General features: G+C 37.2%; 1 protein-coding gene across 1 annotated transcript in view; it reads right to left on the bottom strand.

Moving 5' to 3' along the window:
* LOC104547162 (potassium channel subfamily K member 2-like) overlaps positions 1-13022 on the bottom strand; it is a gene marked incomplete at its 3' end in the record, with an annotated part of 49094 nt that overhangs the window by 2902 nt on the left and 33170 nt on the right. The window contains exons 3-4 of the mRNA XM_010192748.1: positions 10016-10176; positions 6493-6679 (exon numbers count right to left, since the gene is read on the bottom strand). Coding sequence (XP_010191050.1) covers positions 6493-6679; positions 10016-10176 — 348 coding nt within the window. The remainder of the gene's footprint in view (positions 1-6492; positions 6680-10015; positions 10177-13022) is intronic.

Below are 13022 nucleotides of genomic sequence, written 5' to 3'. Positions count from 1 at the left end.
AAAGATGGTTTTATCCCGCCTGCCACTATTCTTACATCTGCAAAGCAACTTTTAAATTATTTGGATTTTCAACATTTTGGAAGGCATAGGTTGTTTTATGGCCCAAACAAATACTCCTTACTGAACAGAAAAGTTTTGTGCTTTATTGAAGGATGACATTAGAGAAGATTTCAGACAGATTCCATTTACCAAATACTGGATCAGGCTTCTAAATATATTTTTTATTTATTTACATTTTAAAAAATTAAGTTTTAAGTAATTAATTTTCTTTATTTTTACCACTCTTTTCCCCATTCTTTATACAGCTAACTTTGCTCAAAATAGAAACACGCAATTACTTCCGCAAAGTTGTCTGGTTTTGTTTACATCTTTGTTCAGAAAGTAAAAGCAAAGAATAGAAAGTGCTATTGGCATTGAGTATCTTAATGCCGTACCAGCATAAGCTTCTGAGTTATTCAAAAGTCAGCACTTCAAACCAGGAAATGTCTTTATTATCAGCCATACAAATTATTCTGGTTATAGAAATGGGATTGAATACAAACATAGTTTTAATTGCAGAATGATGAACAGCTACCCATCATCCTTGTTGTGACAAACCTGGCCAATGGGCTTAATCAAAAAATGTCATTTGCCCCTCCAAAGAAATACAGAGGTTCAGCCCTGCAGCTTGAATGACATTACTTTCAAGGACTTCAAAAAGGCTAGCTTGTGCAGAGATGTGGAAAAGCAGCATGCTTGGGACAAGATAACATTGTCTGTGAGAGACAATGTAAGTAGGCCATAGGAGTTACTTGATGCCACTCAGTGGAAAATGGATAACTGCTTCAGAATATAAAGCACAGCTATAAAATACTCCTTACATGCTGTCCTATACAGAAATCGAGCAAGACACGGCATGCTGACTTAAGCTTAAAGCAGTCTGCATGCTTCACACCAGACAGCCCTTCTCACGGACATGAAGTCCTGAGGTGGCAAAGAGCACTTTCAAATGCCAAAAAAAGACACAGAGCCTGCGGGAGAGCACACAGCTCTCTTACAGGATGCTTGACATGTGCCTCTTGCTCAGCATGACAGCAATTTCTTTCTGTTGAGTAAGTAATATCACATGGGGAGAGAGCAAATCAGCTGGCCTGCTATGACCACCAGGTGAAGTGTTCCAGTTCGGTGACATTAAATGAGACTAAAATATCTCAATACTCTACAAACTGGGTCTCAGGCCAAGCAATACAATGCAGGCACAGATACCTGTATTACAGTGGCAATACATCAAACTCAATTACAGTCCAAAACAGTAAAGAAGCACTAAACTAAAAATCCAAGTTTAAACAAGGAGGAAAAAAAACACCAAACGAAAAAAATACATTTTTAAAGTGAAGACTTGCAAAATCCTTTTATCTGTTGAACCGACTGATTGCAGTGGAACCTTATAGTATCATTATGCCCCACTCTAAAACAGACTACTGATGTGCTACTTATATTTCTGACGTCTACTCAATTCATTCAAGTTTTAGATATCTAACCTAATTTAGGTTAGATTAACTCCTTTAGAAATATTTGACTGTACCTTCCAATCCGTACTGCAGTTAAAGGATTTGTCTGCACATACCATACTATCATAGAATCATTTAGGTTGGAAAAGACCTTTAAGATCGAGTCCAACTGTTATCTAACTCTGCCATGCCCACTTCTAAACCATGTCCTTGAACACCATATCTAGATGGCTTTTAAATACATCCAGGATGGTGATGCAACCACTGTTCCAGTCTTTGATAACCCTTTCAGTTTAGAAGTTTTTCCTAATGTCTAACCTAACCCTCCCCTGGCATAACTTGACACCATCTTCTCTTGTGCTATTTGTTGTTACTTGTGAGAAGATACCCACACCCACCTCTCTACAACCTCCTTTCTGGCAGTTGTAGGGGGCAATAAGGTCTCCCCTCAGCCTCCTTTTCTTCTGACTAAACAACCTCAGGTCCCTCAGCCACTACTCATAAGACTTAGTCTTAAGAAGCTTCACCAGCTCTGTCGCCCTTCTTTGGACTCTCTCCAGCACCTGAATGTCTTTCTTGTATTGCAGCACTCAAAACTGAACACAGTACTCAAGGTACTGCCTCACCAGTGCTGAGTATAACGGGACAATTAAAGCAGCATTTTTTATTGTCTTTTAAAGCCATAGCCAGATTGACTTCTAGTTGGGCTTCGGCCCTTCCAACTTTCTCTCTGCATAGCTTCATTGCATCTTTGTAGTCCTTCTGAGTGGCCTGCCCCCTTTTCCAAAGGCCATAAACTCTCCTTTTGTTCCTGAGTTCCAGCCACAGGTCTCTGTTCAGCCAGGCCAGTCTTTTACCTCATCAGCCTGTCTTTCAGGACATAGGGACAATATGAAAAATACATTGTTGTGTTATACATAAATATATATAAATATATATACACACACACACCCCCCTCAATTCTAACTTTAGTATCCAGTAATATTTTTCATTATACTGAAAAATGACACATTCGACATGAAAAGTTTTCTTACTTTTCTCTTTCATTAAATACTCATAATATCAGCTTGATTTTCTTCTGTTGTAGTAAAGTCAATGGTTTCTCTTGAAAGCAAGAGAAGGGATATCAGACTCTGTCCTGATTTTCTTAAGACAGTGCAGGCTGTAGTACAGTCTGTTTCTTCTTTTTTGTGAAAGGCTACATCAGTAAACTTCCTCAATTACAAAAAATTGTTATTTCTCTAAAAAAATATAAACTTCTGACCCCTAAAAATGACAAAAATCAAACCCTTTCACAAGACAAAGAAATGTGAAGGTTTTTCTTTTTGGAATGCTGTTCATATGTTTTCTTGAACATGCACTACATAGGCTCTTCATCTTTTCACTCCTTCCATGCATCTTCAGTGATCTTTCCCTTAGGTTTGCCTTAAGGCTTCTCTTGCTGGTGGAAACAGCATCTGAAATTTCTACAGGCTTCAAATAGCAACCTAAATTCTGAGTACAAAAGGGGATGTTTTGGCATTTCTGGGAACAGGATACTTGTTCTCCAGTAAAAATGGGAAGAAACTTGTCAAAAAATTCTGGAAAGCTCTACAAGAATTTCTACTCTGACAACCTGCAGCACAGCCTTTAAAGTGATTACATTCCTGAATCCCAGTATCTTCTATTGGCTTCCTTTTGGTACAGCCACCAAGAAGCACTCTCTCTTTTACCTCCTAAAAGTTCTTCAGGGCTTCTCTTCAACTTTTAACTCTCTTGGTGCCAGAAAGCAGGGAGGTCCATGTTATTGAAACATGACAGATATTGTAAGAAATGTCTCTTTTAACCCAAATACATGTTATCAGAAATGTGATGGTTTTATGTAGGGTGTCCAAACCTGTTTTTCCTCTGGGATGGCAGTTCCCAGAATAAAAACCAACAGAATATTTCTAAATTTTCAAGTTATTCGGAATTTCGGATTTTTGAGGGAACTTTATTAGCCAAAATTGACACAGCCATGAAATATCCCATGGAGCTCTAATAAGCAACAAGAATTGCCAGTTTTATTTTTGTTAGTAAAAGAGTTCACTATAATTGCAAATTGAAGTGCCACTGCCCAGCACTCTGCTTTAGATTTTACTAAAATTCTGAGTGGAAGAAGGTAATTTTCACTCTAAGTATTATTTTAGAAACACGCCTTTCTGGCCAGGAAAAAACAAACAAACAAACAAACAGAAAGATGAATAAATGAATGTCAGTGTGAGGTCTTTTCCAAATGCATTGACATCCAGGCACTAAGTGGACTGAAGTGGCATTCTGCTAGCTGCATGCCTCACTGTGACATAGCACAACCATGAATGCCATGCTCTAAAGTCACAGCAATTTCAGATGCAATACCTTCATTCTGTCCTGACAACCCTTGCATGCTTGTTTAACCTCTGTTTATGGCAGTCAGCTTTCCTAAACTTTCAGAAAAGTGTGTTCTAGATAAAGTCTACCACAACATATCAATGGTGTCTGCATGGTAGTTATGACTTGGCTAAAAGAAAAACAAGCAAAAAAAAAAATAATAAAGATAACTTACTAATTTGTTAGCATGCAAAAGATTCTGCACAGTTCTTCAAAACTGGTAAGGAAACCTAGCCCTTAAATTTTATCAGCTCTGTTGCAAACTTGCAACGTCAGTGTTCTTCAAATAGCTTAGCATTTGTGCACATCGATGACTAAGTTCCAAAATACAAAGCACAATCAATATAGCTCACCTATTTTTCAGAGTTTTTATTTAGCTAGACAATTACATACTGGAAAACAAATGAAGCATTTTGAAAAGTTATCTGCCATAAACTGAGTATGTTAGTCCACACAAAGATGATAATATTTTCAACTTCATCTCTGGCAAAATGCAGTCTAGTGTCAATGTTAATGTCCCTGTTACGATGCAGATAGTCATCTAACCCTGTCCTCTTAAGAATCACTTTTGCAAGTACAAATCCAATTCCCACACACTGAAACACTGTCAATAACATATTACAATATAAATACAAGTCTTGTGCATGTTACTCTAAAATAAAATAGAAAACATTCATGACATTTTGACATCACACATTTACAGTGGAACTTTAAAATAAATAAATGAATATACATGAAGTGAAGCATAAAAGGCCATAAGCTATAGAACAATATAATACAAGGACATTCTGTAGAAAGAGAGAGTGTTTCCTGGTAAAGTTAAAAATCAGAGGTTTTTACGTGAGGTAGGAACAAATTAGATATCAAGTGGTCTACAAATAGAAAAATCCACGGAAATTTATAATGAGAGTAATGATGAATGTACTCAGTGTTCTAGTCAGAGCCTTTTCACATAATGCCTTACAGTAAATATAACCAGGCCTTTATACAGTATTATTTTTATTCTCTGACATACATGTACCCCTCCACAATGAAAGTTTAAAGCACCCAGACTCTTGGCTTGAAAACAGTATGAATTTTTTATTTTGTGCTAGTTAGAATCTGACTAGAATCACAAATTCTTGAAGACAAAATGTAAATAAGAGAAACAATATGGGAAAGGAAGAGAAAAAGAGAGAAATCAGTGAGACACATTCAGATAAAATATGGAAACATCAGAAAAAACTATGTAAAAGTCCAAACGTATTTCATTTGTCATTTTGCAGCCCAGTTCTATAATTTAAAAGAATTCTGGCAACTTCTCACATGGCCTTCATTTTTCAAACAGCTTGCATAACAACTCAGTATTTTCAACACTAACTGAATTTCCTCCCATTTTACCCAGATGATTTATTAATATGTCAAACAATTCAGACATTTCAGAGGTTTCTGTGGGACTTTACCAACCTGAAAAGCCTTTGCCAGTGACAAGACCAGTCACATTCCTGCCACCAAGGCAAGCTTCAGGCATGCCTGAAAGTCACTAGGAGAATCTACTCAACCCAAGACTCTCATCTTGGTGCACTTGGGCTCATGCAATGGCATGGCTATAGATGGGACATGAGAGGAGCCCACACCATGTGGATGCCTACTAGAAACACTTCCCTTCAACAGAGTTCACTGACAGCAGCTCAGTTGATGCCTTTCTCAGCTATCTCTGCCTTGCACAGAGTTTAAGAGTGGGAGACAAGCATCTCAGGAAAGAGAGATGATGGTGCTGCATCAAGAAAAGCATGAGATCAAGCTGATGAAAGCAAGTCTTGGGCTCAGAGCACAAAGTTCTGATTCCCTAATCCTCACCTCAAAACATCACTAATTCGGATCAACACACTTCCTCAACACAGAATTCTGAGAAGTGGTCTAACACCTCTAACATCCTTGCAAGAAAAAAGCTGATGCAGAGAACTGGCCAAAGCTTTTTTTTAGTTCAGTTTGACAAAGTTATTTGCAACCAATCCAATCCAGGTTAACAGAATCACAAAAGTTGGATATATTATCTTTGGGTTGTGCTACCTTTCTTCTTACATTACAAAACACACATGGACAAATACTACACAGCAAACAAAAGAAAGCAAACACAGAAGCAGGATCCAACAGCAACAGAGACATCTCAATAGCAGAAACAGAGCTCTGGAATAACACTTTGAAAGTAAGAGATGCACACAAAAACTGTCATATAACTTCACAGGCTGAGTAATTTTAAGTGATTCTAATTGAAAAAATATATTCAACCGACTAAAATATTGCATTAATTCTTGTATTTCACTCAATCTGTAAGAACAAAAATAATCTATCTAAAAATTAAGTAAAGTATCTTTTAACAGTACAGGAGAAAAAATGGAGTATGCAGAGACAGGCACAGTGCATTTCACTGTCCCACCTCCTGTCTCTAGCCTGCCACAAAATCAATGTCAGGGCAGGCCCCCTCATGCACAATGACTCAAGAATGATAAAGGGTAAAACTGGGAGAAAGGCACAAGAACAAAGACATGCCTGTCCCAAAATAATACAGTAACGCAGAACATATATTGCTGTGGAAAATATTATAAGGTAAAGAGTCAAGATGAAATCTTACCTGCAACATAGTCACCAAATCCAATGGTAGTTAAAGTGATAACCACAAAGTAAATGGCATCTAGTGTGCTCCAGCCTTCTATGTGCTTGAATATAACTGCAGGAAGAGCAACAAACAGCACGCAGCCAAACAGTATGAATATTATTGTTGAAATTATGCGAATCTTTGTCTGACTCACATTCCATTTCTGGAAAGGGAAGGGGAAAGAGAGGAAACCCATCGTTAATAAAACTGCACCACTGTACGTAAGCACCTATATCACCCACAGTGAACACTACATTGCTCAAGGGGACAGACCATTATAATTCTCAAACAGGAAAAATCAAAGCAGGGTTTTATTTTGAAAAGGTTTTCAAAGCAAACATGACTATCCTTTGAAACATTTGCTGGTAAGAAATGCAGAGCAGGGCTGGAGTCTTCATTGTAGCCAGGTTTGTCAGATGGGTAAGTGGCATGTGTAGTGTTCATTATATTAACAGATGATCATGGTAAAGTTTTGAATGGAACTAAATATTTGAGTGATCTTCAAGTAATGCTTACACCTCTGATGTTTCTTTTTTTTCCATGCACAAATAAGTGAATAAAAATGGTGAATTTTAACCACAGAGTTCTCTCTAAACAAGTAACTGGCTAAACAGAACCACAGAAAATGGACCTGGAAGGGACATGAAGAGATCACCTCTCCCAAACCTGCCCCAAAAGAGAAACAACCCCAGCTAAGTCACTGCAGACACATTATTGCCCAGGCAATATGTACTCACGCTGAACTGTTCTTATAATCAGAAAGTTTTCCTGATGCTTAACCCTCCTCAGTTCAAGTCTACTATTTATGGTCTTACCCAAGGCAAACAAAGACATTACAAAAACATACTTTGTTTTTTCCACAAACGTTTACAGGCATTCCAGTCATATACTCTTTAGACCAAATAAATGCATTTCTTTTAGTCTTTCTTCACCTGTCATATTTTGTTGCTGGAACCAAGGGTAAGCAAGCTAATGCACATTCCTTTAGGTGGTGCAGTCAATACTAGATACTAAGAAAATCACAAAATAGAGTGGAAGGATCATTTCTTATACTTTGATTATTTATTTACACTCCTATTTATACTTCTAACTATAACATATGCTTTTTTACAGCAGTATGGCATGAACTCATGTTAGCTTATGAGGCCCTGGAGTGCTTAAAACTCTTCTACAAAATCACATCTAGACAACTGTTTCCTGACATGTAATTGTATATTTTACTATTCTTTCATATAGTACTTAGAATTTGTCCTTCTTGAATTGAATCCTATATATTCAGGCTGCTTTTCAAAATTTGAGAGCATTTTGAATTCTAATTCTGTCCTCCAACTTTTCGTTCTCTTCCCAGCTTGAGATAATCTGTAGATTTAATAAACCAAGTCCTTTATCTGTTGTGTAAGCTACTAACAATTTTTTTTTAACTGTACCAAAGCTAGAACAGGCCACTGTGAAGTCCTGGTTGACTTGCCCTGTGAATTTGACGTTTTTCTTCTCAATACTGTTTTCCATTCAAAGTATGTTGGTTCAACTTAAAGCAAGAGATTGCACAAAACCAGAAACTTTCACAAAAGGAGACAAAATATTACATCACACTGTTCACAATACATGTTTTCTTGTATTTAACTTTAGTGCCAATGGAAACTATGTTTTACAGTCAGCAGGTACAAGGTCTAACTTTTGTAACCCAAATCACAGTACTAATTCGTGTTATAGTAATATGAAATTCCCTGCTCTGACCCATCAGTGTCTTCCAGTTCTTCTTTTGAAGAACTAAAAACAGAACAAGGGAGTGTTCCAGACTGCAACATATAGATTAGTGTTTTCATTCAGACATTGCCAAAAGGGGACAAGATGCTGATTTTAGGTTGGGGCATTCTTGTTTTAGGGATGCATCCACTACAAAAAAAAAGGAAAACCATTATCCCTATTAGCAGCAGGCTAAGAAAGACACAAATTGGTCTCAAATCTTTTGTACTTTTAAGCAAAAAATGAAATTCCATGATTTAAAAAATTGAAAGGATAAGAACAAAATGTTCTTACGGAATGCTGTTGCCTTTTTTAGGCAAATCTCAGTGGAAATGGGTGTTATTCACCAGTAACATGTCTGGACTTGAATTGAGGCTTCAAAGTGAAAAATATCTGCCTTTTCTTAAAAAGCTTTCAAGCTTTTATTTACCTATTGCATGACTACTCAGCACAGCCCCAGTTTGCTTTGCTTCAAAAATAAAGCCATGGCAGACCCTTTCTATACTGAAAAAGTACACTGCATGCAAGACAGGGCTTGTTGCAGTAAAGCAATCCTTCTAATACTTGCAATGCTGATGCAAACAGCTAAAAAGTCAGGCTGCTTACTAAGCATTCACTGGATATGACATACTCTATATATCATAAGAAAAATAGTATTTCATTCATATTTTGAAGGCTAGGAAATAGTTAAACCTACAGCATTTGATTAAAGGTAAGACACCTAAATAGTTAATAAAATTAAGTTTAATGATGACATTTATTCTATGCCTCAAGAATATCAGTAAATACATTTTTAATAACCGCTTTATTAAAATACAGCCTTAATAAACTTTTCTGTGTGTGAAACAGAGACTAAATTAAGTAAATAAGGTTTCTCTGCTAGAATTCAAAGCATTTGGTTGTTAAGGACTGGCTATGGCTGAGGGCTACAGCTGAGCTTTTGATAAAGTATCTGCACAAGCTTCTAGTCTGTTTGGCAGATTTCTTCCTCTACTGAAGCTGTGTCACTTTGCACAATTAATTAAAGATTGGTAGCCAAAGAAAATGAAGGGCATGCTTTAGGCTGTGCTAAGCAGCTCATCAGAAGAGGCTGAAAATACTTTATATAGTACAATATTCTGCAGCCTAGTGAGGAGATCAAAGAGGAGTCCAATGTCAGGGAAGTACGAACAGGCTCTGTACCGTTTAGGTTGTCCTGCTTCTGTGAATGCTCAAAGCTTTAGTCACCCACAGACTTGTAAATCTGGAAATATAGATGCCGACAGACGGTCAGCATTTCCTCTGGTATGACAGCTTCTGAGTAAAGATTTGAAGATTTTTGATTTTAGGCTCAGACACCAAAGGTCTTCTGTGAATCAGCTCAAAGCAACAGCAATAATTTCCACATGTTACCCCTACAGCTCCACTCTTCCATCTCTCTGAGTCAGCGATTTCCTACCCCAATCAATATGACAACCTTTAAAGGTAAACATCACAGCATGCTTAGGAGTATAAGGGCAAAGCAAAATATAAAGTGTTTTGGTTCTTGTTCCTCTTCCCAACTGTAATTATTATAGAAAGCATTGGGCTTCATCCAATTCTCAATTAACAACATTCAGTAACGTGTTCAGACTTTGCAGAGTTCTTCCTACCTTTTGCTAGACATCTTATTACAATGATGAGCTATACCCTGTTTTTCAGGCTTTCCATTTCACTTGTTAACTTCAGAACAAAGAGCAGCATGAAGAACAAATGAGGCAGTCAGCATACTCACAACAAAGGTATCTTCTACTTTGGCAATTCCCTTTCCAAAGATTGTCCCTAGTTGATCTCCAACACCAGCCAACAGAAAACCAAACAGAGGAATTCCCAGTAAGGCATAGATGATACAGAATATCTTTCCACCTTGTGTGCGTGGGGAGATGTTTCCAAAGCCTAAATTACAAACAACTTGAGATGTTTAAGAAGTTACATATATTACATTACACATTTTAAAAGAACAGTTTGCAAACAAGTCCTTAGTTAACCATATGACACAGAAAACATTGTGAAAAATCAAATGAAGGTATAGGTCATATAATCTTCTTTGAGCTGAAATTAAACTGTTGCACAATTCACCTTTTTTTTATATTGCATATATACTGTAGATAAGGAAACTCTACCATTAGAATTTTTTTTAAAAATATTATTTAAATAAATTACAGCCTTTGTCAGCTACTACATGTAGTTAATACCAATTGGTTAAGATACGCCTTAGCCTCTGCTACCTGGAAACATCTGCTACTGGATATGTAATTGGCAGGCTGCAGTACTTGTAAAAAAGATACAATTTTCCTTCAGAAGTGATGTATTTCAAACAGAAGCAGCCTGAGAAAAGCCACTTGGATAAGCAAAACAGGGACTTCTGGAATAAATGGGATTGCTTAGTGTCTTCCTTATTAAAGGCTTTGGCTCTTTCAGTGCTGCAAACAAAGCTCAGAGAAACTGTTTACAGTGCACAGCTCTGTCCATTTGAAAGTGAAAATCATTTCGTCTTCACTGGCTTGTGTGTAAAAGCACAATGATGTGCCTGTGATACCTGCTGGTCCACAGTGGAGAAACTGGAATACAAAGAGCACAGGCCCCAGCACCTGCAAAATACCCTCAGGTGCATCTCCTAGGACTGGTATTTTAATGATTTGCCCAAGGTCACTGAGGCAGAACCCTACAGACAAGTTTCATGAGCATCAGCCTTCAGTTTTAATTCAAAAGTTTTTCTCTTCTAAAGGTTCACTCAGTGTTTTTGGGAGAGTAGTGGGGCAGTTGTAGTAACACTCCAGCATTTTTGACATTGTTTCACTTTTCAGCACAAAGTACTGAAACTTCAAGGGAAACAGCACAACTTTGAAGGAGAGAGTCTTATTTTATCTGGGTAAAAAGAATACTTTTCATATACACAAAAATCACTCTATGAAAATAAAATTTTCATTAAAAAAAGCCCATAGAGCTGATAAAATTTGTCTATTGAGAACTTGCAATGTTAGTTTTCTTTCTAAAATGGCTTAGTATTTATGCACAATGACTGTAAGCTTCCACAATGAAAAACATATTTAAATAATAGCTTATCTATTTATCATAATTTTTATTGAACTGTTTTGAGCATGTTGTTTTAACATATATCTAGATTTTCTATATGAAAAATATTAACTTTTTGTTCCGCTCTCACATGAGTAAGCTACACGAAAGCTGTGCCAAAACTTCTGTTTTCTTTCAGTACACAGGAGACAAAACTACCCCTCACCCAACTTCATTAAAGAAAATCACATTGGGAATCTATTTTACTCATAGATATTTTGCCCTAGTGTCTGTTACCAAATGGCAACTGTGCAAACAATGAATGCAATGTTGATAGAGTTCACCTAGATTAAAAAAAAAACCTATTAAGTTCACATTTTCCCCAAATCATGACTAATAAACCCTGTCAAACTAAACATAAAGGACAAAATTACAGGAAACATCATCAATTACAGGTCATGGTGTCCTCTAACTTCGCAAGCTTTCCCTGCACTAGTATAATAAAAAAAGCCTGACTTAGGGAAGTGGAATAAAGTCACAGCACCTTTAGTCCAACCTAGTATCCTTCTGTAACCCATAGCTGAAACTACTGATTATTATAATTCAAGAAATTTCAGCTCCACTGAGTTCACTCTGTCCCTTCATGCACCAAACACAAAAGACCCTGGAGTTTTAAAATAAAATTAGCTCATCACCAACCAAAAAGAAACAAATGGATCCAAGCTACCATTTTCATGAGTGTGCCTGTTTATGCATCAATGGGAGCTTGAATAGTTGCCAGGGTGTAATTCCTTGTGGTGGGGCGGTGGGGTATTAATGCAATTCAGAATCAGGGGTCTGGACACACCAGATATATAAAACTCATACTACAAGATTTGGAAATCATTCTCCCTTTTTTGGTTTAAGAACTCATACTACAGGATTTGGAAATCATTCTCCCTTTTTTGGTTTAAGAACTGTATTCACTTCCTCTTCTTGTAATGGTGACAAAATACCAGCCCAGTGAAGCACATGCCAAGCAGACAGCTTTGCTCGGGTAGCTTCATAAAGCACACTGGCATTCTCTGTGCATCCCATAGCTATTACAGAGACAACTGTTGCTGTAGCATATTTCATGGTGACATGAAGTTCATGTTCAGCTCTATGTATTCTCCTCCCTAAATCAGTCATGCAGTGCTCAAGAAGAGGATGGTGCTTCGCTTGTCTTCTACTCTTACAAATTGTTGCTTTTCTTCAATAAACAACAAAAAGGTCTCATATTATTAATTACGCTTAAAAAAAATCTCACATATTACTGGATAAAATAATACTCCAGTAGGCAGTAGTTTATCTCTGTCCAGATGCTCACTACACAATAGAAACCATGGTGTGCGCATTACACATGTGCTTTAGTGAACTGATCTACCGAGGGGTTTCTATCACACATTCATCATAGTTCCTACAGTGTCATGTTTCATAATAGTCTGCTGCTGTACACCACAGCCTACTTCACAAGTTACACAAGTCGTCCTTACATCCTACTCTCAGTTTTTCCAGTGAAAAGCTAATCCATCATTTATGCAATGGGAGAGGTAACGTATTTATATTTCATATAGTCGACGTAATTCCTGAGGGCTTTGTCTCAAAAGAATTATTCATTTCTTGAGGGGGAGGGGAAATCAGAATAATCCTGCTGCTAGGTAAAACTCAAGGGAAACTTCATTATGGGCACTGCGCTTGAAGAGGAG

This window comes from Mesitornis unicolor, unplaced genomic scaffold, assembly GCF_000695765.1.
Source record: "Mesitornis unicolor isolate BGI_N332 unplaced genomic scaffold, ASM69576v1 scaffold3859, whole genome shotgun sequence".
Classification (NCBI taxonomy): Eukaryota; Metazoa; Chordata; class Aves; order Mesitornithiformes; family Mesitornithidae; genus Mesitornis; species Mesitornis unicolor.
Note: the sequence above shows the minus strand (reverse complement) of the source record. Positions and strands in the feature narration are given on the sequence as shown.